The 24,003-nt window shown below is 47.0% G+C and overlaps 2 protein-coding genes across 53 annotated transcripts in view; one reads left to right on the top strand and one right to left on the bottom strand.

Moving 5' to 3' along the window:
- The window catches only part of MEGF11 (multiple EGF like domains 11), a 255,052-nt gene that overhangs the window by 2,375 nt on the left and 228,674 nt on the right, over positions 1 to 24,003 (bottom strand). For 19 of the 50 annotated variants that reach the window (XM_086848746.1, XM_023933786.2, XM_086848747.1 and 16 more), the window contains 6 exons: positions 23,369 to 23,497; positions 22,991 to 23,224; positions 17,331 to 17,449; positions 10,881 to 10,947; positions 6,235 to 6,291; positions 125 to 331 (listed from right to left, as the gene is read on the bottom strand). In XM_086848746.1, coding sequence (XP_086704872.1) covers positions 125 to 331; positions 6,235 to 6,291; positions 10,881 to 10,947; positions 17,331 to 17,449; positions 22,991 to 23,224; positions 23,369 to 23,497 — 813 coding nt within the window. Of the gene's footprint in view, positions 1 to 124; positions 332 to 1,191; positions 1,375 to 6,234; positions 6,292 to 10,880; positions 10,948 to 17,330; positions 17,450 to 18,071; positions 18,227 to 22,990; positions 23,225 to 23,368; positions 23,498 to 24,003 lie in introns of those variants that run through there. The other 31 variants (XM_086848748.1, XM_086848755.1, XM_086848751.1 and 28 more) reach the window with 7 other exon arrangements.
- Positions 1 to 24,003, top strand: part of RAB11A (RAB11A, member RAS oncogene family) — a 59,606-nt gene that overhangs the window by 21,792 nt on the left and 13,811 nt on the right. The window contains exon 6 of one of the 3 annotated variants that reach the window (XM_086848825.1): positions 975 to 1,183. The exons of the other annotated variants lie outside the window; for them this stretch is intronic. The gene's annotated coding sequence lies outside the window, so the exon portion shown is untranslated. Of the gene's footprint in view, positions 1 to 974; positions 1,184 to 24,003 lie in introns of those variants that run through there. 3 annotated transcript variants of the gene reach the window in all.

Raw genomic sequence — 24,003 nt, 5'->3', positions numbered from 1 at the left:
GTCCCTTCCAGCTCAGGCCCTCCCCCTGCCACTTCATCCCTGTGCCACGCCAAGCCACGATCCTTGTACCTGGACGGGGGAAAACCAGCATCTCCACCACCCCCCTGTGCCACCCACTGCTTACCAACTTCATAGATGTTTTTATTGGCTGTTGATGAAGTTGGCATTTCGGAATATGGGGACTCCCTGTGACCAGGTGATTTCATTTCCACGTAGCTGCTCTCGGAGTGTTTGCAGGTTAAAATGGGGGGGTCTTTAATGGTGGCGTATGGGTTTTCACTGCTGTTCAGGGAACAAGTGCTGGAGCTGCACACAGATTCTTTCATATAATCTGCAAAACAAGAGCCGAGTGGGTGCGTTAGGGTCATTAGCTTAATTAGGTTAATTACAACTGAGCCTCTGCAGGAAGGCTGGGGGGGACAATGGGGCAGAGGATAAGGAAGATCTTTGAAGCCTCCAGCACAGACACCCGGTGCTTGTGCTCTGGATGTTCCAGACCATTGCATCCACCACTCACTAGCAGGAAAGAGATGAAAACCTGCTCAGTACTGAAGGTTTTCCTGTGAAAGGTTCTGGCTGTCATTGACTGCAATATTTAATTTGAGGTGGCAATCCTTTCCTCCCTCCCCCTAATTCCTACAGAGCCGTGTTTATCCCGCTCTGCCTGCCCCGCAGACCCAGGCACGGCCGTGGGCAGCCGGCTCTGCAGGCAGGAGCTGCTGCTGGGACCTGGGGTGCTCAGCCAGCTGCAGGGTGAGTCCCAGGCCTTGGTCACATCCAGTGCCCTGTGCTGGAGTGCACGACATTGCCACAGGCTCAGAACTGCACCAGTGCAGCCTCTGCATGCGCAGCCCCTGCTGGTTTTGGGGTTATCCAGCATCCTACAATTGGGGAATGCTTGGGTTTCCACAGGGGGAACAAGCCTCCATTTGAGCCTCACTTTTGCTCTGCTTTTTTCCCCCCCTTTGCTGTAGACATCTCCTGCTCCTCTCCCCTGGGCTGGAGAGGAGCTGATGGAGGCACTACATGGGGAGAACAAAGTTGGCATGAGAGCTGTGACCGCCGGCCTGCCTGGTCTGTGACCTTGGCTGGGATAGGCCAGCCTGCTGCAAGGTACAGTGCCAGTCTTGCTTTAAAAATAAAAAACAATAGAGAATAAATAAGTCTTAACATTGACATTCAAGAACGTGCCATTGCTGTTGTGTGCATCCTGCTGGGCAGTGCCAGTAATTTAGAATTAGAGCGATGCAATGAAAGATGAGGCATTTTCTTGTGCTGGGTTACAGTACAAAGGCAGATCCTGGTATATATGAAATACTCCCGGTGAAATAGGGGGACTTGCAAAATAGCTGCAATCCCAGCTGCCCCCGCTGTCTAGTATGGGAGACAAAAAGAGAAATTCAGGTTAAGAAATAGACAGACAACACGACATCGCTTCTCCGCTCCAAACCTCGGCTCTGAGCCTGCCAGCCCCATCCTGCTCCCTCACGTGCCAGGTTTGCTCCACTGTGAGTGATTGTCCCTCCTTCAGCTCTGGGCTTGTGTCTGTGTCTGTGTGCCTGGCACCCTGGCCTGGTGCCCCTGGTGCTGGGTCAATCCTGGGGGAGGTGCCAGGTCGTGCTGTGCCACCTGCAGCCAGCTGTTGCCTTTCTGGGCTCTGATTTCAGTGGTACTGAGTCTGGAGAGCCCTCAGCTCCCAGGGTCAGCTCTCTGGGAAGCTCCACTGCACACAAATAGCTGGGACCATCAGGGATGGGGAGGCTGGCAGAGGCCTGGCACCAGTGCAATGTTTATTTAGTTAGAAAACTTAGAAACTCCTTGTTTGACATCAGCCTGGGTGAGATGAGCAGTGCCTTTGTTTGCAAGTGAAACACACCTGGTTTGGTACCTAGCAGGAGATGGGAACCAAAGCAACACCAACATTCCCTGGCTGTTGGCTGCAGGGTTTGTCCCTCCAGGTCACCAACCCCAGCCCAGTACACATCAGTGGAAAACTGCCCCATCCCATCCTTCTCTGGAGAGATGGAGACCTGTGAGACCAAAGGCTTCTGCACATGAGTGAGCTCAGTGGTGGCTTTTGCTGTGTATGTGACTGATCCAGGTGCCAGTCTGGGATCTCTTGGTGGTAGAGGTGAGGAAAGCACAGATAGACAAATGAAAGCCTCAGCTCCACCTGCCAGCAAGTTACAGCTCCTGGTGGCTACTGCAGGGACATAGAGCTCGTTAGGAGAGCCTGGGCAGCCTTTAATGAGCCAGCTCTGCATTTTGGGGTGAGGGACATGAAGATTATCATAAAATTGCTTCTTTATTTCAAGCAGTGCTGCTGAGTAGATGCTGACAGGGCAAAAGGTAGGATTCCCTCTGTGCCCCAAGAACCCCCTGCAAAGCATTCCCTGTCAGCACCACGGCTGGGAGGGAACAAATCAAACCAGAGCTGGGTGTAGATTCAGGAAATGTTGATTATAAAGGGCTGCTGGCTGCTAGAGCAAAGAAGAGCAGAGTGAGAATTCCTCCTCCTGCAGAGCTGCAGCTGCAGGTAAATAGCTGTGTGGTTTGTTTATGGAATTGGGCACATTGGAGCTGGCAAAGGCAAAAATCCCAGCACATCAGCTATTTTATTTCATCCAGCTCAGCTACTTTTATCTCTCTAAGCTAAAATTCACCTGTACTGCAGTTAGGGCTGACATTACCTCCCAGGCAGGTGTCCCTCAGCCTTTCCCTTCCCAGGGCCAGTTGGAAGAGACCAGTGAATGCCACTCGGGCTGCCCAGACCTGTTTGGCCTCTCCCAGGAATTGCCTTTCCCAGGAGATATTGAGAAACAACAAGCCTGAGAGCCCAGAGAGCCCATTCCTGCTGACGTAAACAGAGCTCTGTGTCTGCCTGGGATCAGACCTTTGCTTTGGACACAATATATTTTATGGAGCACCAGTGGATGTTTGGGATTCTGGGTACACCAGGGAGTCATTAGCCCTCAAGAAACATTATGTGCAAGATCATGGAGGATTTAACTCTAAAGGCTGTAGAAGCAGCTGAGTTACTCTGTTATTAAGGTAATTTGGAGATAATTAAGAAGTCTGGCATCAATTGTCAAATTTTCTTTCATGAATTAATTTAAGCAGAACAGACTTATTTAGAGATTCTCAGCCCATGGTGCTGCAGGCCATGTGTGAGCCCGGGCTGTGCTGCCTCCTCATCCCTCCTGCCACAGTGTCCAGCTCTCATGAAGGTGGAAGCTCTGCCCCGCAGTGCTGGGACTCACTGGAAGCTCTCAATCAGCTGGACTTCCAGAGAAATATTGGGAATACACTCTAATTTTGAAGTCCCTGCCTTCTGTGTTGCCTGGATACCGATATCCAGACCTTTGGAGGGTTTATTTTTGTTAGCAGGGACTGGAAATGTCCCTCCCACAGGCTGGGTTCCTCTCCTGTGCCCTGAATTTCCCCTGGCATCCTGCTGACAAGCCTTGGATCCCACAGCCGAGGTGGAAGTGCTGAGGAGAGGAGCTGTACACTGCTGGAAGGTGTACCCCTATTTAACCCTTGTTGGGATGAAGTGCCTGTGCTGGTTGCTGTCCCTGGCCTGGCCAGCCTTGGCTGCTGCAGGGACAGTGACACAGTGAGGGCCCATTGCTGCCTCTCAGAGGGGCACAGGAGTGGGGTCACATCCTGAACAGTGGCCAGGAGAACCACTCTGAGCCCAGCCCTGCATCCCTGGGTCAGTGCTTCTCTCTGCTGGGATTTTCCTGGCTCTTATACAAAGCATGGGTGTTTTTCCTTAAAATGGTCGTGCCTGAGGTCACATCATTCCATCAGTGCAGCGGTATCCATTTAAAAAAACCCAAACCTCTAAAAACCAAAGGACTTAGCTGAAATGAAAAGCTCAGGAATGGTATCACTGAGCACCTTGCTCAGGAAAGAAACTGCTCAGAATCCTGCTCTGAAAACCCTGGTGCCTGTTGAGCCGCTGTCACCATGTGCCAGCAGGGCCCTGTGACAGCCAGCCCCTCTCTGCTGCTGGCAGACCCTGGGCTGGACACCTGGCAATCCCAGATCTCTGTGCCTGACCCCTGGGGCTCCACAGCAGCTCCACCACACCCCTGGTGCCAGGCTGCACAGGGGACACCCCTCTGCTGCTGCCCTGCTCTCGGCTCCTCAGAGAACTGGGGAAGCAGGAGGTAGGCCAGGTTCACCACAGCCTGGCCTCAGCCTCAAGCCCCCTGTGCCTCCTCCCTGCAAGGCTCTGTCTGATCCAGGGGTACCAGAGACCATTTCCAACTGCAGGACAGGTTGTCCCCAGTTAGAGCACACTGGTGGGGAAAGACAGGGGTTTAAAGTGGATGAAAGTAGATACAAACCCGCCTGCCAAGTCTTTTGCTGACAGAATCCAATTGTTTGGGACTGGGAGTTTCTTGCTCTCCGTTTTCTGAGGAATGTGGTGAGTCAGGGTCTGGCAGGGCAAGGAGAGCTCACCCTGAGCACTGGGCACATTCCCAGCTCCTCCTGGGAGGAGACTCCCCTGGGCCTGGGGGTGACCACGCTGCCACAGAGCCCTGTGGGGCTGCCTGAGCACAGGAATTGACCTTCAGAGGGGCCTTGGGAACCTTCAGCCAACCAAGGACAGCTGTTTCTGTGAGCCCTCAGCTCCTAAGTGCCTGCAGGTGAGCTCCCAAACAGACCTGGGAAGCCTGGTGTGTCCCCATGTCCCGGCACCCTGCCCCTGCCAGTGCAGCCCTGCCTGGCTGAGGCAGCTGAGCAGCCACAGAGAATTCCAGCTGTGGCTTCTGAGCCTGATTTTTCAATTTATGAAGAGATAAACATGTAAAGGAAATGGTTCAGATCCTAAAAAATTAAAGAAAATATGTAGCAGCTGAAAATGCATTTCACAATTTGCTGTTACAGTGATTCTTTTTCTCTGCCCCCACTGGTCTCCCTCTGTGTGACGGCCTGTGGATGAGAGTTCCTGCTGCATGTGCTTAGGGCACCTTTAAACTTTGTGAACACAGTAATTTAGTTTAAACTAGTGAAGTTAATAGCTCCATGTAAAGATAACAACTAGCTCTATTAGAATAAGATTTTTCTTTTGAAAAAAGGAATCACTGAAGTAGCTGAAACCAGTGGATTGAGTGTTTTGTATGTCATAAATCATATATATCATATACATACATAATCCAATCGATATTTTTACTTTAGCTTTATCAACAAAGAGTTGGTCACAGATCCTTGGTTTCCTTTGGTGATTCTGTGTGGTAAGGTGATGTTCTAGCAAATATTGCATCCCTGTATTTTGAAAACAGCAGCTACAAAGTGAATATTGATCTCTAGGCCTGGCTATAAGCTGGTGAATGCTTTTTATGCGGAATACTTTCGATATTCCTCGTTAGCTGAGACAAGGGTGTGGCTCTGGGGCACCTCAGCCATGGCAGGGCATGGCAGCAGCAGCAGCAGCAGCAGCTCGAGGGCATCGCACCCAGAGGCTGTGTGGTGTTTCCCCCCTCACATTCCCAGAAGTAAAAGCCTCGGATTCAGATCAAGGACCTCAGCCTGGAAGCTGCCTATTCCCCAGGAGACAGATTCCTTGCTCCATCTTCTGGAGCACAAGCTCAGTGTGCTAAACCCCAGGCCAATCTGCCAGGAGCTGTGGGAACCTCTGTGCCCAGTGTTCCCTTGCTCCAGACTGGAATATTTAGAATGTAAAGGTGGAGGAAAAGTGAAATGTAAAACCTCTGAGCCCTGTGCTCGTGACTCCTCTGAGATGCTGGTGTAGACCTGCCCTGGAGTCAGTGCCCACAGCTGCTGGTGCCGGCGTGAGGGGACCTCAGCCCCAGGGAGGGCTCTTTTAGCTCTGCTCTAACTCCCCTTCAGCAAAGGGCACGGGCAGGGACACTTTCCTTCCTAGGGGCTGTCTTTAAGCTCAGCATGGCCAGGAGCCAGGAGCAGGGACACACAGCACTGCAGCTCCCCCAGAGCCCTTGGGTGGGTCCTACCTGAGTGTGCCCTGGGCAGCTCCAGCTGCCCCTCCTGCCCTGCGCTGAGCCCTCCCTTTCGCCCTGTGGCTCTGGGAAGCTTTGCATCCATAATTCATGGCCCAGGAGTGCTGGGAGCCAGGCAGGCAGCTCGTGTGGGTGGTGGCTCTGTCCCTCCCTGCCTGCGCCGCCTCTGCCGGGCTCCTATCTCACCTCTTCTAGGACACCCTCCTCACACCTGGGCAGGGTTCTGCAGCTCTGGATACCATACCTTTGAAGCTTTTTTCCATTATGTATGTGTTCTGACGTCTATCCATCCCACAAGCACCTGCATAAAAATGATATATAATGGAAAACAAATAAATATTTATGTAAATTGGATTGCTTTGACTACTGAGCAGAATATATTCTTCCATCTAAATTGTACATCAAGGCCCTCATTTAGGGAGGCTCTTAAGCACATCCTCAGCTGTAAGCACACACTCAGCTCCAGCGGGGAGTCTGCTTGCCTGGAACTATTCATGTGCTTAAGAGTTTCCCTGGAAGGGAGAGCTCCCTGCAGCAGGGTTACCGAGAACTGCCATCCATCAGGAGATCAGGATAAAAACCATCTGCTGAGACATTCATTACTGGAACGGTGTGAAAGGAGCCTAAAACCTGCCCTTTCAAATCAGAGTCTGCAGGCTGCGGTGCAGCACTCTGTGGCTAATTTTAGGCTTTGTTTTGTTTGTGGAGAGTGTGTTATTTTAACTCACAGCCTTAGACTCTAAGGTGTGTACAATCTTCTTAAATTACCTGCTATCACTTTGCTCATGAATTTGCAGGGTTCAGTGACTGATGTTACAACAGTCTCTAAGTGACCGCTGTGCTCTGAGCGCAGCACCAGGAGCAGAGCTGACAGCAAACAATTCTGCCTTGTGCAGCTCCAGAGGAACTTGCTGTTCCTCACAGAAGCTGAGACAGGAGGGAATGGGGACCTTTTCCATTTTTACTCTTGCAAATTGCCCTAGATATCAATCAAAAGGAAAATCTAATGTAAGCCTTTAAATCTTTTTAGCTATAGAGTCTGGTATTTCCTATTGACTGGGACAATCAATACAAATCTGGTTAGTGAGAAATGTCCTTGTGGCTTATGGGATTCCCAGTCAAGTAACTCAGTTACACTGGGAAAAGAGCCTCACAAACAGCATGTCCCAGAGGTGTCCCAGCTATTTGTCCTTGTGTGTCCTCTGGTCTCTGCAGAAAAGTTGTCATGGCCATGGGCAATGCTGTACCAGCCCCTTTTTCATGACAGTTCATTTTTTTTTGCTAAATAAGGGAAATGGCTACACCAGACAATAAATGGGTTTTCTGGCACATCAGAAACAAACCAAGCCTTTGCTGTGGTTGTCAGTGCCCATAGCTGAGCACAGGAAAGGGGCTGGTGGCACCTGCCTGGCTCTCTGTGATGGAGCCATTCTGGCCACCAGTGACCCCCGTCCATTCGAGCACCTTCTGCTTTGCAATTCCCAGACTCGCCCTGCTGCAGAGGGCAGGGCAGACTGTGAGGTTTGGGCAGCTGTGTCCCAGAGCAGGATGAGCTCTGTGCTCTTCCCCTGCTGTGTTCTGCTCGGGCAGAGTCGGAGCGAGGAGCATGGAGCAAATTCATGTCTTGGCCCATGGCCACAGGCCTGGGGCTCCCCAAGGCCATCCCTGGGGATCACACGGCCTCCTCCTGCCAGGGCTGAGCAGATCTGCCAGGGCAGCAGAGTCCAAGCAGCATTTGGGGCTCACCCATGGAGCAAGGCTGGGAGGGGCCGCTGGGAGCTCCCAGCTGAGGTCCCCAGGGGAGACAGTGGCAGGGGACAAAGGGGACCCAGGGGGGGTGCACTGCCCTTGGGAGGGCCACAAACCCCACAGAGCCCTTCCCCACCCAAAATTCCCTGTAATTCTGCCTTTAGTTTTCTATCTGTTATAATACTGTGGGTTCATGACCCATTTTTTTGTATTCACTGAGTTCCTCAGGAGGTGAAATGAATAATGGATAAATTATTTTTTAAACTGCAAAAGTAGTTAGTGTGGGAAAGTCCTAAACAGGCTGGGGATATGGCATTTTAGTAAAATCCAGGTTTAAGTTTGAAGCTAAATTATCTGCTGGGGTGAAATCAGAGTCTCAGCTGGAAATAGTTTTCCACATCTTTTGGCCTTGAGAAAAGTGAAGTCAGCTGTGGATCAAACTTATAGCCTTTGGTTCTCTGGAATAAATGGAGCTTTGAGTCACTCATGATGTGCTGCAAATTCCATTTTAGTGTCTGCATCCAGGGCTGCTGTCAAAAAAACATCCCAGATAAACCCAGCTGTGCCTGCAGCCACTGTGGCCAATGCTCCAGATAATGAGACAAGAACCTTTCCTGAGCTCAGGTCAGTGGTTTGGGAGTTTCTGACTTGCTTGGGAGGAGAGCTGGAAGCTGGGATCTGCCACTGCCCAGTGCAGACTGGACTAGAGCAAGAGGGATTACTCACAGGGCAAACATTTCCAGTTCTGCAACATGAGATGGAGTGAATGCAAATGCAAGTACAAGCCATTCCCTGAAACAAGGACCAGGCTGCCTTGGGCAGGCAGTGACACACAGGAAGGTGACAAAGATTCCTCTTCTTGGTACCACAGAGTCCTCAAACTGATGTCTCAAGCCCACATCCACGGGAATTACTTGTGCTCCTCCCCAGACTCCACTGAACACAATCAGCTCTCTGAAAACCTGGAATTTGAAGCTCACAAACAGATGTGCAGCAGTAACAGTACAGGCTTTGTTCTTGCATTTCCCACTCGGAAAGAATATGAACCTGGCAAACCAAGTCCTGCAAAACAGGTGAAACACCTGCAGTCTGGTGAGATCCACTGCAATTCAGAAAATCCTTATCACTGCAGGTTTTAGGAGATGAGTGTTCAGGTTAATTTTGGTATGGATACTCATACAATTTCTTTTCCCCAGCTGTAATTCATGTTTAGGACACCTGCAGTTTCTAACAGGGCTGTAGACATTTCTGGGAGCCTGGTGCTCCTCATCTGCTGGGTCCCATCCTTTGGGATCACCAGAGGAGTTGTTGGCTGAGGAACCAGAGGAGAGTTTCCATCCATTCCAAATTTCTCTGCCATTTCTCTTCCATTTCCCTCTCCTTGGCTCACTCTCACATCTGCTCTCTGTGACAATTCCTGGGGTCACAGCAGAGGAGCTGGGCAGTTGTCCACTGCTATTTTTAACTTTTTAACTGAATCCAGCCCTGCCCAAGGCTTGGCTGCTCTTCCAACACATGATTTGAGACATCTATGTTATGAAACTAAGGTTGATCATGGGATCAGAAGGTGGAACATGTTTTTAACTGTGGTACTTCCATGCTCAATGAAGTTTGAAAGTCAAGATTCCCTGTGTGACCTTATTAGACTTTTATTTTATGTTTATAATTAGAAGTTGAAGATTGTAACTCTCTTCTCAAATTTTCATGACAGGAACCTGCAGCTTTTATTGCACAACAGTAACACCAAGAAGTGAAAACTTCTTATTTTCATGTGAAAACTGCCTTGATCTGAGCAAGGATTCAACATTATGAAAGTTAGCAGAAGCAGGCATTAATTCTGGTACTGAAAAGAAAGGAAAAAAAATCTAATTTTCATCAATTAGTTTGAAAAAAGAAAGAAAAAGGTATCTTGGATGCAAAATGCTATGAGAAAAAAACCAAAGTGTTTTGCTGGAGGCCCCTTAGCTAAAGTATTTATCACTTCTAGATCATTCTTGCTGCAGAGGCATTTAGCATCATTTCTGCTGGTAAAATAAAATGCATGAATGCAGAACAGAGGTGGCACATGGGGAGCTGAGGACAGCACAAGTTCAACACAAATAAAGCAAAGAGTGTGCAAAAAAAGCAGCAAAATGGTAAAAGGAAAATTAACGTGGTTTAAGAAGCACTTGGAAACCCTCACACACAGCCCCCTCCATGTCACACACAGAGAAGCACGACAGTGGTTCTGCAGATTATTCCACAGAAAACATTGATGGTTTTAAGGATGAAAAGATTTTGCACTGAAGCTTGACAGGTTTGTGATTTTCCTGATGCAGGGAAGAGTTCTCTTTGGGGCAGTGGCAGGATGTGATGCCTGGTGCTGCCCTATGTTCATTCCTTTGCCATGGGAGCTGTGAGATAGTTGATCTTAACAATCCCAAAATACTCCCCCTAATGCTGCACTTTCCCTCCTCCTGCACATTTTCAGTGAGTTGTTACTAATCCCAGGAAAGGAAAGGGCAAATGCTTTTGGCCACTGAGGAGCCAAACTCCGAGTGCTCAGATAGGAAAACAAATAGCATCCAAAGCACTAAATCTGGGCAGGATTTGATCTAAGAGCTGCTAAAAACCCTGTTAAAACTCAAGCCAGGGAGAATAAACTCGGAGCAGGCAATTAAACTTCACTCTTGGCTTGGTTGCACTGGCTGGTGGTTCAGAATTGCCACGGAATGATTTACTGGGAGATAATGGAGCATTGCACACCCCAGCTCCCACAGAGGCTCCACACCTTCATCAAGATGCCAGTATTTAGTGCTAAGCTTTATTAAGCATGAAAGAAAAAAAAAAAAGCCAAATTTGAATTTTTAATGTCCTGAGTTAGTCCTTAAAAAAACATTTATAGAGTAGATGATAGTGATTCAACAGAGCAACGTTGGAGGGGAGACTAAAATGAATATTGACTTTGCTTTCCCAGTCTGTGGTTTGTGGTAAAGGAAACAATTTTTAATTCTCCATCTTTCACTACTGGCAATTCTGATTGCAAAATAAAGATAACACCAATATTCCTCATTATTGTTAATGCCTTTATGAAAGGCTGATTTGGACTTGGAATTGCTCTAAAGTCTACCAAAGTGATTAAAGTGTTTAAAAATTACTGACCTAGTTCATTCAGATAGCTGTAGGGTCTCCAGTCTGCAGTTTCTCTGTCAAGGATTTTGTTACTGAGCTGTTCAAAAAGTATGATAATGGGTTAATGCTGGAAGAGACAGACAGTTCCCACCCCAGACTACAGCCCAAGGATGTCAGGAATAAAAATGGGAGGTGATTCCTGCCTTGGCCTCACCATCTCAGCCCTTTATCTGTGTGAGTTGGACAGCTGTTCACTAGCATTAGGGAAAATCACAAAGGAAAGTCACTTCACCAAGCCATGAGCACAAACATGCTGGAAAACACAGGATTTCCTTCAGAACCACGACTCAGATGCCTGTGGACATGGGGTGACACGCTCCAAAATAACCCATGGAGATGGATGGATCAAACCCCCAGACCAGCATGCACAGAGGGGCTGCCTGGAGCTCCGGGATCTGAGACAGCTGTGGGTGCACTCACAGGAGAGGCAGGGGGACACCAGTTCTCTCAGTTCAAGGAAAATAACTTTGGCAATGATGGAGCACAAAGATCCCTGTGGATCTGCCAGCGATCAGGAGAGTCCAGGGGCTCTGCTTTGGGGTGCATGGCCCTGCTGGGCTTTGACAGAGCAGAAGGGGCTCCACAGATCAGTGGTCACCAGCTGAACCCTGCAGGGGAGGTCTGGGAAATCTGTAGGTGCTGAAAGTGCTGAGTTTTCCTCCTCACATTATTCCCTTGAAAGCCACACCTGCTGGAATACAGCTGCTCCTGAGGAAGTGTCAATTCAAGAGCAAATCCCAGCCTTGTTTCTGGAAAGTTATGAAGCCATCACTGCCCTCCTGTGTCAGCTTCCAGACTGGGAAGCCTCCTGCTGTGTTTGCAAGCACTCAGCTCTGCTATTTTATTGCATTTACAAGGAAATGCTTAACAAAAAGGAGGTTAAAATTGAAAGAGAGTATTCAAAATTACCACAACATTTCTTTTTTCCTGATCTATCATTCCTTTGTGCTTAGCTTTCTTAATAGGTTTTTAGACCTGGAACAAAACCCCTCACTGATGTACTGAAGCCTATTGGGATATTAAATCCCAGCTGGGGCCCAGCACCTACAGCCACATTCCAAAGGCATTTTCACCTCTCCACTGTCCTTTCCAACAGCCCTCAGTGTTACTGCCACCCCACCTTGGGGTACAGCATCCCTGTGCTGTCCCTGTGCCTGCAGTGCTCCCACTGTCCCCGGGCACCGAGGAAACTGCAGGAAGCCTGGAGAGCCCAGGAGTCATTTCTTCATCATCCAGAAGCTCCCTGTGCTTCCCCAAACTGGGAATGGAAACAGAGAGAGCAGAGGCAGGGATGGATGGATGGATGATGGATGGATGATGGATGGATGGATGGATGATGGATGGATGATGGATGATGGATGGATGGATGGATGGATGGATGGATGGATGGATGGATGATGGATGATGGATGGATGATGGATGGATGGATGGATGGATGGATGGATGGATGATGGATGGATGGATGGATGGATGGATGGATGGATGGATGGATGATGGATGGATGGATGGATGATGGATGGATGATGGATGGATGGATGGATGGATGGATGATGGATGGATGGATGGATGATGGATGGATGATGGATGGATGGATGATGGATGGATGATGGATGGATGGATGGATGATGGATGGATGGATGGATGGATGGATGGATGGATGATGGATGATGGATGGATGGATGGATGATGGATGGATGGATGGATGGATGGATGGATGGATGATGGATGATGGATGGGGCAGTTGGACAGTCCAGCAGTGGCAGAGGGATGAGGAGCAGATCCATTTGGAATGTGGTCACTGGGAGGAATTCAACCCTTGGCACCCTCAGTTCACCTCAGCAGAGCCCACAGCTTCATTCTTCTCTTCAAAACTTGCAGCCAGAACACAAATGCTGATTTTTCAACCCAGCTGTACCATTTAGAGCACATTTATTGAAGTCTTGGGGTTTCTATTAAAAGCTGTGGGTTTGCAGGATTTATAAATCAGCTCACAAACCTAAAATTTGGCATGAAGAGCTACAGGCTAGAATTGATTTTTTTAATGAAATGATTTGGGGACATTTCTAAGTTTTTCTGAATGCAGTTTTTTTCTAAATGTGATTATAGCTGTCTCTTTGTGCTACTATCATTTCTTAGCACTATAATTTGTTAACTTTTTTTTTTTTTTTTTTTTTTTTTAGATAGAAAATACTTCAATTTTTACTGTGGAGCAAAACTGCTTTTCTGGAGGAAGAAATCCTTCATAGTAAATTTATCCATTAAAATTCCAGGCTGGTAATTTTAGCAATTTGGTTAAAACTACCTCATATCTGGCAACTTTTCCTTTAAGATCAACAAGATACCAGGCTGAGTAAAGCAAAGTCATTATCTGCCTGTCTGAAATAGCTGGATAGATGACAGTGGCCACTTGATCACCACCAGCCATTTGTCAAAGCCCAGGTTTTTAAGCCCATGGTGATTAGGCAAAGAAGTGCTGGCTGGAATTCCATCATACCTTTATCCTCCAGGAGAGCAATCAATAATTTGACATTTATTTCCCTAACTATTGACTTCAGATCTCCCTGGTCCAAGCTTGTGCTGCTCAGCTTTAGGTGCCCATGCTGAACATTCTGCAGTCATTCTGTATTTGCAGTCCTCCTTTTCCTTTTTTAAGGAAGTTTTAGTCAAAGGTACTTAAATGCTGCTTTCTGTAATTCCTTTTTATTAGCTAGTGACATCCAGTCAGACCATTTCCAGTGACCTCTGTTTTGCAGTTTCTAATTTTATGTGAAGTCTTTGGTAGAATTTAGAACTTCCTTTAATAGATGTGAAACTGCTGGCTTTAAAAATTCAGCACATCTAATAGCAATTGATTTTTATGATGTCTGTAGAAACCAACACCTGGACTTTTGCTGCAATGCTGGAAGGGAATGAGGGTGGAATTATGAGCTTTGCAAAAGCTCAAGGTGAGAGTCCTCCATTTGCTTGTGTCCAGTGCAGCATCCTCATCCTTTACACAAAGGATTCTTCACAAACTTTGTAGCACTTGGCAAAAGTGAGATTTGTTTCTATTTCATGCACAATTCAAAAACTCAGCCACAAAGCTGGCAGTGAAGCCCTAAGAGTAGTTCTGTGAGTTGTCCTGCCAAACACCCTCTGATCAAAACAGGTCCTCAGCATCTGAAACCTGCTCTGTGGCTCAGCAGTGAGAGCTCTGATGTGAAGACACAGATATGGAGGTATGTAATCTCTATTTTTCTGCTTTGGAAATTTTTGGTGTAGTAATTCTGTGGCAAAAGTTCACCTGAGTTCATATCTGATACTCCTCAGTAACTTGCAGCATCATTACTGGTTGGTGCTGCCCATGTCATGAGAAAAAAGGCCAAACTTACTTGCAGGAGCTCATAAGAAAAGGTCAAGGTTTGGCTTCACTTAAACTCACAGTAAAATATCTCTTGACTCCAATGGTTCCAGCATTTCCCTGGAGCTGCCTTGCCAAGCTCTGTCCTGTGGGAAGAGCAGTTACTTGTGGCAAAGTGCTGGGAGTTAAAAGCCTGCACTGAGATGCTGGAGCCTCCTCCTGACCCTCAGAGCCCAGATCCATTCTTGGGGACCTTGCAGAGAGATGAAGCTCAGCCCTACAAGCTCCTGGGACAGGACTGGAAGGGCCTGGACCCCCCCGTCCGTGTCCAGCTGCCTTTTACTGCAAACACCCAGACACGTAAACCCTCAGAGAGCTGATCAAGCTCCATTTTAACAGTAATCAGATTTCTTTGTCCCATTAGTCCTCCTAGGAAGCTATCCCAAAATCTCACTGATCTGATGGTAGAAATCTAATTTCCAGCTTCGATGCATTCATGGCCAGTTCATCCTCATTTGTTCTCGAGCCAGCTCTGTCATCTCACTTAAATAGCTCTCCTCCCTCCTCGTGTTTACCTTGCTGTATTTATAGATGGCAATCATGCTCCCCCTCAGCATTCATTTGCTCAGATAAAAGCAGCCAAGCCTTTTTCCAGTCTTTTCTCATAGGCTCCCCCTTATCCTCCCACTTGTTTTCCTCCTGCCTGTGTTCCAGTCTGTGCTTCACTGGCACAACCACCCAGCCCCAAACACTGGGAAGGGTTTCATGTCTCCACTGGTGCTGTGTCTCAGCAGATTCAGTGGTTCACCTTCAGGACCTGAGCAGTGGCCAAATGTCTGTCTGGCAGAGGGGGAATGAGGAGGTGAGATCCTTTCCCCTGCTGAAGCCTGGCCCTGCTCCCATCCTGTGCACACAGACCCACGTCACAAACTGTCCCCAGTGCAGTGCTGGGCCCTTCAGCTCCTGCTAAAGCCTCACCCACCTCCTTCCCTCCAGAGGTGCCACCCTGGGAGCTGCAGCAGGGTCACACAGTGCTGAGAGCCCCCAGCCAGGGATCCTGGAGATGGGAGAGGGATGGAGAGGAGAGCAGGAAGGAAATAGGAATTATATGTGTAGAGTTGGGGCAGAAAAGAGAATAGGAAAAGGAACACGAGAAATAAAAAAGATAATAGAGTGAGGAGATCACCAAGAAAGGAGGGGAGAAAAGGCAAAATACACAGAAAAAATGGAGAGAAGGGCGGGGAAGCACAGGAGAGAAAACTCTCCTAAACCCTCCTCAAACTGGAGCAGGGCTCACAGCTGTCCTGCCTTTGTGCTTTGCCCAGGCTCTGAGAGAGGAATGGCTCCAGCCCAGCGCCTCCAGGCCTGATCTGTTGGAGCACAGGAAGGGTAAAACATCCTGGGCTCTGGCTCAGCACTTCAGATATTCCTCTGCCATTTTTTTTCCATTTTGCATCTGTGCTGGTTCCTTTGTGACCCCAGCTGGCACTATAAAGAAATGAATCCTCCAAGTACAACTTGTGCACATTTCTCTGCAGAAAGTGAGAATGGCACCAGGCAAACTGATTTGGAAATGAACTCGTTAAGGCAGCTATTAGGGCTTTATATGCTCCTTTGTCTTACTTGGCTGCAGAGCTGCAGACAGACAAAGTGTATTTTTGGCCATCCTCAGCTATTCAGCACTGCAAAGCGTTCTCATTAATAAGTGAGATGGTGGGAGATCTAAAGGAAATATCAGGCCATATATTTTGATAAATACCCTGCAAATATCAGTTCTATTGGTCTTTCAGTGATTATCAGGACAACCTGACTGACTACATTGGCCAGAGCTGCAGCAGGGAGAGCAGCTTCCAGGAGAGTCCCAAAGCACCACTTGGGGATTAAACCTTTCCAGCAGCTTAATTTTTGAAGTAGTTCCGTGAGAAGATGGCACTGTAGGCTGGGAATCCAGGATAGGTGCTGGCTTTGACCTTTTCTGAATTCATTTAAATTTCTGCAAAAGGATTAATGGTCCAGATGGACACTCATCCTAAATTTGACATTATGAGCGTTTGCACTTTCATTTTGGGGAGCAAAAATTCATGATGCAAGGGGACCATCTACATCAAAAAACATATTTGCACATCTGTCTAAACATTTCTCTGAGAAATCTCTGATGCCAGCCTTTTTATTACATTTTAATGAGATTTTCTTTTAACAACCAAGAAATTACTTACAGGAGCATATGTAGAGATATTTTAGCCTGTCTTATACAATACTGTCTTTTTTGCATTAATCTTGTTTGTATGGCATTCCAGTGAATAGTCACATTTGGATTAAGGTGACACAGCCTGAAATACCATCATTTTTAAAGCTGACAACCTTGATGAAATCAACTGCTTTTCCTTTTTCCCCTGCTCCCTCTGCTTTGCCCCACCTGGGCTTATTAAAGCTCCAAAGGAGGAGCTGTTTTACCATTTGCCATATCTAAATTTACTGCTGAAGTGCTGAATTGAGTCACAGTGTTGTTCATGAATGGTCTGAGGGAATCATTTACAACAAATGATAAGGAAGGTGATCCTGGTTGTTCAGTGATAGGGTTGGAATAGCTCTGCTGGAGAGCCAGGAGTGACAGCAGAGCTCCCAGAATGTCCCTGGATGAGTCAGGACAGTCCCAAAGCACCCCAGGTACCTTCTTGAATCCTTCTGCTTGTCTGTGTCAGCAGGGAATTTGTGTGTCTGATGTGGGAAACAATGAAACAGCAAAGTGAGATTGCTGATTAATGCTTCATTGATTTAGTGGTGTTGTGTTAATGGATAATTATATTTATTGAGTTATTTATCTCTTCTGAGAAGCAAACATAGCTCAGAGTTGCTAAGACACCAAGTCCTGCTGACCCAGAGAGGAATCCAGTTCCCATTCCCAGAGCTTGGGAAGATACAGGGAGGGGAAAGCCAACCTTTCAGTGTCTGGGATGTCAGGAATGCTTCCCTGGAGTTTGAAATCATGCTGGCAGTCAACAGGGCCCGAGAGACATTGCTTTGGTTGATTTCCTTGAACTGATAAGAACATTGCTACAGTGGGGTGGGGTAATATCTACCTTACAGGAGCTGTTTCCATCCAGATTACTGGGAAAGAAGCGTGAAGTCACCCCACATGAGAGAGTGTGGTAGCTTGGATTGGAAAAACAATGAACACTGCTGCTACCTTGGGATATATCTGGGAAGAAAACAAGTCATCACAAAATACTTTGGAGCCACAACAGTTCTTAAGAAGCTGAAAACATGGTAGAGACAATCTTGTTTAGAAATCTTTGTTGGAGTACTGAGTGTTCTAAAACATTTGCAGATGCAATCTATCCTGAATTATGGTGTGAAGCTCTTGACTATTAGCATTAAATATAAGAGAAAAAAAGCAAAATATTTAAATAATACAGTGTTATCTTCTTGAAGATGTTAAAGTAATTCCTGACAGTCCAGCTGCTTTACAGGTGAGGGGAGGGAGGCAAGACTCAGGAAATGCATGGGCTGCAACACAGCTGCCCCCTTAGTTTCACCTATGGAATTGCCCCTGGGCAGTCTTGACGTTGAAACAAATGAAACCTTTTTGTTACAAAACCAGGAGTAATGTTAGAGATCAAGGTGCTATAACTGTACCAAGGAGTCCAGAACATTTAGTAAAATGTAAAAACCAGAGTTTTACATTGTGTGCAAAGGCTTTTTAAAAACCAAAGCTGGAGCCCTGAAAGGCAAACCTGGGCAGTTCCATTGTATGCTCAGAGACATTTTATCTATTTCCTCAATTTAAGTTATAAACACATCTACCAAGCAGAATAATTTACCAAGAAAGGCATCATATTTATCCTGGCAGTTCTAATGAAAACATCAATCCCAATCTGGTTCCAGCTGCATAACAAATGGATACATATTTCAAAGTACCATCAGGAGAAGGGATGGAAAATTTCAACTGGAGCAGCATCATTTAAACAACGAGGCCCTGTAAGGAGCAAATGGATGGGATTTAATAAAGCATGGGCTCAAACTGCAGGCAGAGAGGTTGGTTGTGGGGAACACCTTCATGTCAAAGGGTAATGAAGTGTTGGGGTGGCTGCTTGAGCCCATGACCGCCTTTACTGGAGTCTGGCAGTGCTGGGTGAGAAAGGACAAGGACCTGGCTGGCACTGGGGTCCCCAGCCACCATCACCCTCCTCTCCCTGCCCTCTGCATTCACCTCACTCTGAACATGCACTTTGCTCTGCTGACATCTTGTGGAGATCTAGACTGAGCTTAATTTACTGCAGAATATCCTGTTTCCAAGAAGTGGGTTTATCTGCAGGGTGTCTCTTACATAAGGGCTGTGGCTCAGGGCTCAGGGAAGCTGCTCCTGCATGTGCAGCTCTGACTGAGCACTTTTCTGCTGAAACATGCAAAGGGATTTTCGAGGTCAGCTCTATTTTGTGTTAAGTGCAGAGCCTTTGAGTCCCAGCTGTTTTCCAGAGCCGCTGCTAACAAATTAGATCAGGATGAGATTCCAGAGCTGAAGTCTTTGCATTGAACATCTGTCAGCCAGGCTGCCGGGGCTCTGCCACCTCCCCCAGCTACAACTCTGTGACATTTACAATCAAACCAACAGGAAACACATCTCTCTTGGGGTCTGCCAGTGGGAACTGGGGCTGGAACCCACCCCTCATGTCAGTGTGTGCCCCCCACCAATACAGCTTTGAGTGTGCTCAGGGGCCTTGGCTCAAGGGCCCATCCTCCCTCCCCATAGCCCATGGTCCCAGTTAAACACAGACACTTGGATCTGTGGCTTTCTGTTCTGGAAGTGTTGGTGGAGTCCCCCTTGCCTTATGCACTGGCTGTGGGCAAGAACCAGCTGGAAGGAAGAGCCAGGAGCCTCTGGCTCTGTCACCGATGTCACCGGGAGCCACCTGAGACAACGCCAGCTCTCACCCAGCTCAGCTGCCTGGAGCTTGTTTTCTGCACCCAAAATGAGCTGAAATAAAACTCTGCCAGAGTGCTCTAGTGCTTAGCACAGTGTTGAATTAATGACCCTGAGCTTGTACACATCCCCCAAAATCCTTTTCTTCCCCCCCCTTGCACGCAGCACCCTGAACTCAGAATTACTCCTTCTACACAGTTCCCTTTGGTCGATACTTAAGTAGCCACCCAGGCTGATTTACCTTGATAGCACAGTCCATTTTCTACACATTTATTCATGAAGCTCTTGTAACTGCTGGCTGGAAATACATCAAATTCAAATCTAATGCTATCCCTGTTTAAAAAACCCAACAAAAAAAACCCCAAAAAAACCCAACCCACAAAAAATCTCTCTCTTCCCAAAGATGATAATTTGATTCTGGTCTGAACAGTAAGGAAAGACTTCAATGCCTAAAGGAAAGGGAATTAGGCTGAGCTACTGCTCTGAGCCTGGGCTGTGGGGTGCCACAGACAGCATCAGTCCCCATCCTGCAGGACAGGATTGTGGAAACTGGGCACCAGCCCAGCCAAGAAAAAGGGAATAAGTGAGCACTCTGCAGTAAATACAAACCCAGACTTCTCAACTGCTAAATGGAACTGCTTCCTTCTCTTTGTGTGGGTCTTCTCTGCCCACACAGTGTCAGAGAGACGGCTGAAGGCTCCAAACAGGAGGGTTCACTCTGCCACCTCCCACCAGCCATCATCTGCAGATCATTTCTGGAAGTGTCTTGTCTAGGCTTCAGGATCCACGATGCTTTATTTGTGTCGAGCTTTGCTTAGCTCTTGGCTCTCAGCAGAGGATTCACCCATACCAGAAAGTTTGCTAAGACCTTGATAAGACCTCAAACATCACTTCAGCCCATAGCCAAGTCTTCGTGAAAGTCCCACCAAGAAATCTCTGCTTCTCTCCAGCACTACCACACACTTTTCCCTTCTGGCCCCATCTCCTTGAACTAAACAACCTGCACTTTAAAATCTTTTTTGGATGTAGTGCACTTGTCATGCTGGGGAGCACCATTTTGATTTTAGGCTTATTTGGGAAAGTTTGCTCTTAGATCTGTGTGTTGAGGATAAGCCCTCCCAGCAAGGATGGTTTTCTTCTCTGGCTGCTGGGCAAAGTGTGTGTTTTGCTGCCACATCCTTGATCCAAAAATGCAAAAGAGTCCAAGGGCTGCCCAGGGGGTTCCCCTTCCTCATAATCTCTCTCACACACATGCACAGATTATCAGCCTCACAAGAGCTGAGGACATAAAGACCAAAAACATTCTCCAGAAATAAATGTGCAGGAAGAAATTGCTGCCTCCAGGAGCTAGGGATCTGTGCATGTGAGTCTATTCAGAAACAACACCACCATTGCCCAAATAAGAGTAAACAGGCAAAACAACAACTGGTCATTCAGGAGAGCCATGAGAGCCATAATGTTACAACCCACAGAGGACAGGATGCTGCAGCCATCCAGGTGGATTTCCTGTCAAAGTACATGGATTTACATGGGATTATATCCATTGGACAAGTACATCTACATGGTATTCTGCCCTTAATCCTCAAGCAAAGCTGCAGGTGAAGGTTGGAATCCCTGTTCCCTCTGTGCAACATTGCTGCTGTCCTTCAGCATCCTCTGTAACACACGTGTGCACACCTGCCCTCAGCCACACAGGTGTTGTCTTGCCAGTTCCTTTTCTGTGAGCTTGTCTCACCTCTCCACTTTCTGCTGAGGAAGGTGCATATCAGCACCTTTTCCTGCCTCTCTGCTCGATGGAAGAGAAGCAGCATTGTCAGGGCCAAAGCTGGGGCAGCTACTCAAAGTCTCACTGGGGGATGTACTGGAGGACAGTCAGGATTTGGCAGGGAGTTTTCAGAAGCTCTTGTCTAGAATTTGCAAATGCCCTTCTACAAAGGGCAAAACCCAAAACTTGAAACAATGCTGGTACCTGCAGGCAAGTTTTAATGAGCTGAAGATGGTGCAGTGTGTTTCTATCTTCTTAATCTTCCTCTGCAAGCTCAGATGGCAGAGTTTTCCAAGGGGAAGGAGGAAGAAAACTGTCCTTGTGACCTCCAGAAAGAGATGCCCGACCCCACTCTGCTGCAGCTTCCTGAGTGATACAATTTCTAGTGCTACAAGGACTGCACAAGGTAAGAGGAAAGAAAAGGCCCAGTCTCTGCATCCCCATCACTGACTGAGATGAACAGGAAAGAACCATTATCCAATTTCTTTCTAGAGATGCCCATGAAACAAATCCCTCCTTCCTGTTTGAGCTTGTGAGGATCTGGTGTTCGGGTTCTTAACAAACTTTATGCACGATTTTTACAAACTGACCTGACACAGAGGAGCAATGCCACAAGGGCCAGATCTAAACTCCCAGCTCAAGGACCAAAAGAGATCCCAGGTTCAGTGCAGATGAGGGATGTGATCCCTCAGCTTTTTAGGAAGTATCCAGGAATTCAGCATCTTCAAAATACTTTTGTTCCTCATGGACTTAAGTATCATATGGCATCAGGTGGCTGCACCTGAGAGGAATGTGGTGAACATCTGTTTCTTACCCAATTGGGCAGCTTAAGCAAGAGCCAACTAATTTAAAATTCAAAAATAAGAAGGAATGAAAGGAGATCCATGATAATTTCTGCCCCAATTTGTAGCTTTCAGAAGCAGGAATCCTCTGCTGAGTGGTCTAGGTATGAATCTAGTCAATGGTGTTCAGCAGAGTCCTTGATGTGGGACACACCCTGGCAGGAAAATGTCTCTGGCATGAGGAGTGAAGTCTCCGTGCCATGAGAAGCCCCGTGATTAAGTTCCAGGTGTTACTATCATTGGCTTAATGGGAGAGGCTCCTTCCAGGCACATCCTTGGCAGAGAAGTCCATAAAAAGCTTCCAGCTGTGCCACCCTGAGACAGCAAAAAAACCCAAGGGGCCTTGAACATTTTGAGTAGAGAGCAGAAAGAAAAAGGCACTGCAGGTCCAGAGCTGCTGGGCCAAACTCTGCCTGCCCCAGGGGCTTGTACTTACTTGGACTTGGAGTTTCAGACATTTAAAAGGAAGAGAAGAAGTCAGAGGGCAGTAAACTCTGAGAAGATCCCCACTGAGAGAGTGGAGAAACCAGAGGGAAGTAAAGCCATTTCCTGCCTGGCATCGTACCTGGTATTGGCCAGAGAGGAATGAATAAGAATGACAGCGTTGAAAAGGAGATCACATCCTCCAAAATTTAGACAATCTGTCAAGAAAAGCTGTCCTCCACAGCAGTAGCAGAGGATAGAAAGAAGGAAGAATGCTTTGATTCTGAAGTCTTCCTCTTCCTCTCTCCTGCTTTCCTCAGCTCTTGGGAAGACGATTCCCACCAGCTGTGTACGTGACAAGGACTGGTCTGCACACAGCAGAGAGTGACAACAAATAGACACCTCAGATCATAAACTGCAACACAGACAAAACCAAAACTTCAGGACTGACCCAGCCAATCCCATTCCTCAAACAAAAAAAGGCTTCCCAAAGTTTCACAAAGAAAGCATCTCTGCACCACAACAGGAGTACACATGACTCATTCCATGCAGCTTATTTCCTGCCTAGGTATAGCCCATCTCAACTTCCACACAGAAATCAGCTTAAATCAGCTTTATATTTGCTTTCCTGTCCCATTTATGTGTTTAAAGATCACGGTATTCTGAGGAAGAATGGAAGTGTCATTATTTTTGAGGCTCAATAACACATGTTACACATCACAGAAACTTGTATTTCCCCAACAGACAGGAATATGAGTCTGAATTTGATTAACATAAAAAGACCCTTACCAGAAAGTGAGTAATCTGTATTAGTCATCCTCATGGCTGGAGTGTAAGATACACTTGGCATGTCATGGCCCTTCTCCTTCTGTTTCCGTCGATACCACACAAAGAGTGCCAGCAAGACCATAATAATTAGAAGGAGAATAATAATTCCAATGATTGCTCCCACTGAGTGCCTCTCTGATCCAAGAGCAGGGCTAATTTTAGTATAGGGGTTTAATTCTTCCATCATAAGAGCCGCTGTTAAAAGTAATTCATAACACATTGTAAATTGAATCGTGCATTTCATTTTTGAAACACTGGTTTTTTTTAAGGCAAGTACATCATTGGAGAGAGGGAGAGAGAGAAGGAGAGAGGGATTTTATAGAGAGAATTCCACTGTACCTTGATCACATCGGATTCCTTTGAAGCCTGGACTGCAGTAACAAGTGCCTGTGACGTGGTCACACGTTGCATTGTTCATGCACTCACACAATTGTTTGCAACCATAACCAAATGTTCCTGGAGAGCACTCTGGGGAGCCAAAGAAAAACATTGGAAAGAATTCTACTGTTTTTGGGAATGGGCACAACACTTGCCATGGGAAATTCAGTAGAGAAGTCTCCCAGCTTTTAGGATCTCTAGGACAACACCCTAATGTGAAATTATCAGTATAAATAAGAAGCTAAATGTATTCTTTGTGCAGTTTGTTACTTATTAAGTTGTTACTTTCTGGAAAATTCATGGAATGAAATCAGTGACAGGTACAAAGGCTTTAGAAGACTTGATGGATATTACAAATGTTCAGAGTTTAACAGAACTTGAGCTCAGAAGCTGTAGACAAGAGCTCAGCATTCTTCACCAACCTACCTGTTTGGTTTTTTCATGGGGGGAGTTGCAAAGAAAAGTTTTAATGAACCTTTTTCTGAACCCAACAGCCTTTACCAAACAAACCCCACATGCTTTCCTACTCATCCCTACCAGTGCCAGGAGGTGAACAGAACATTGCAGGTGGAATTTCAGAACTGGGCATGCGAATG

Source organism: Cyanistes caeruleus, chromosome 13 (genome assembly GCF_971803275.1).
Source record: "Cyanistes caeruleus chromosome 13, bCyaCae1.hap1.1, whole genome shotgun sequence".
NCBI classification, from domain to species: Eukaryota; Metazoa; Chordata; class Aves; order Passeriformes; family Paridae; genus Cyanistes; species Cyanistes caeruleus.
The sequence above is the reverse complement of the archived record's forward strand: the minus strand, read 5'-3'. Positions and strand labels throughout refer to the sequence as shown.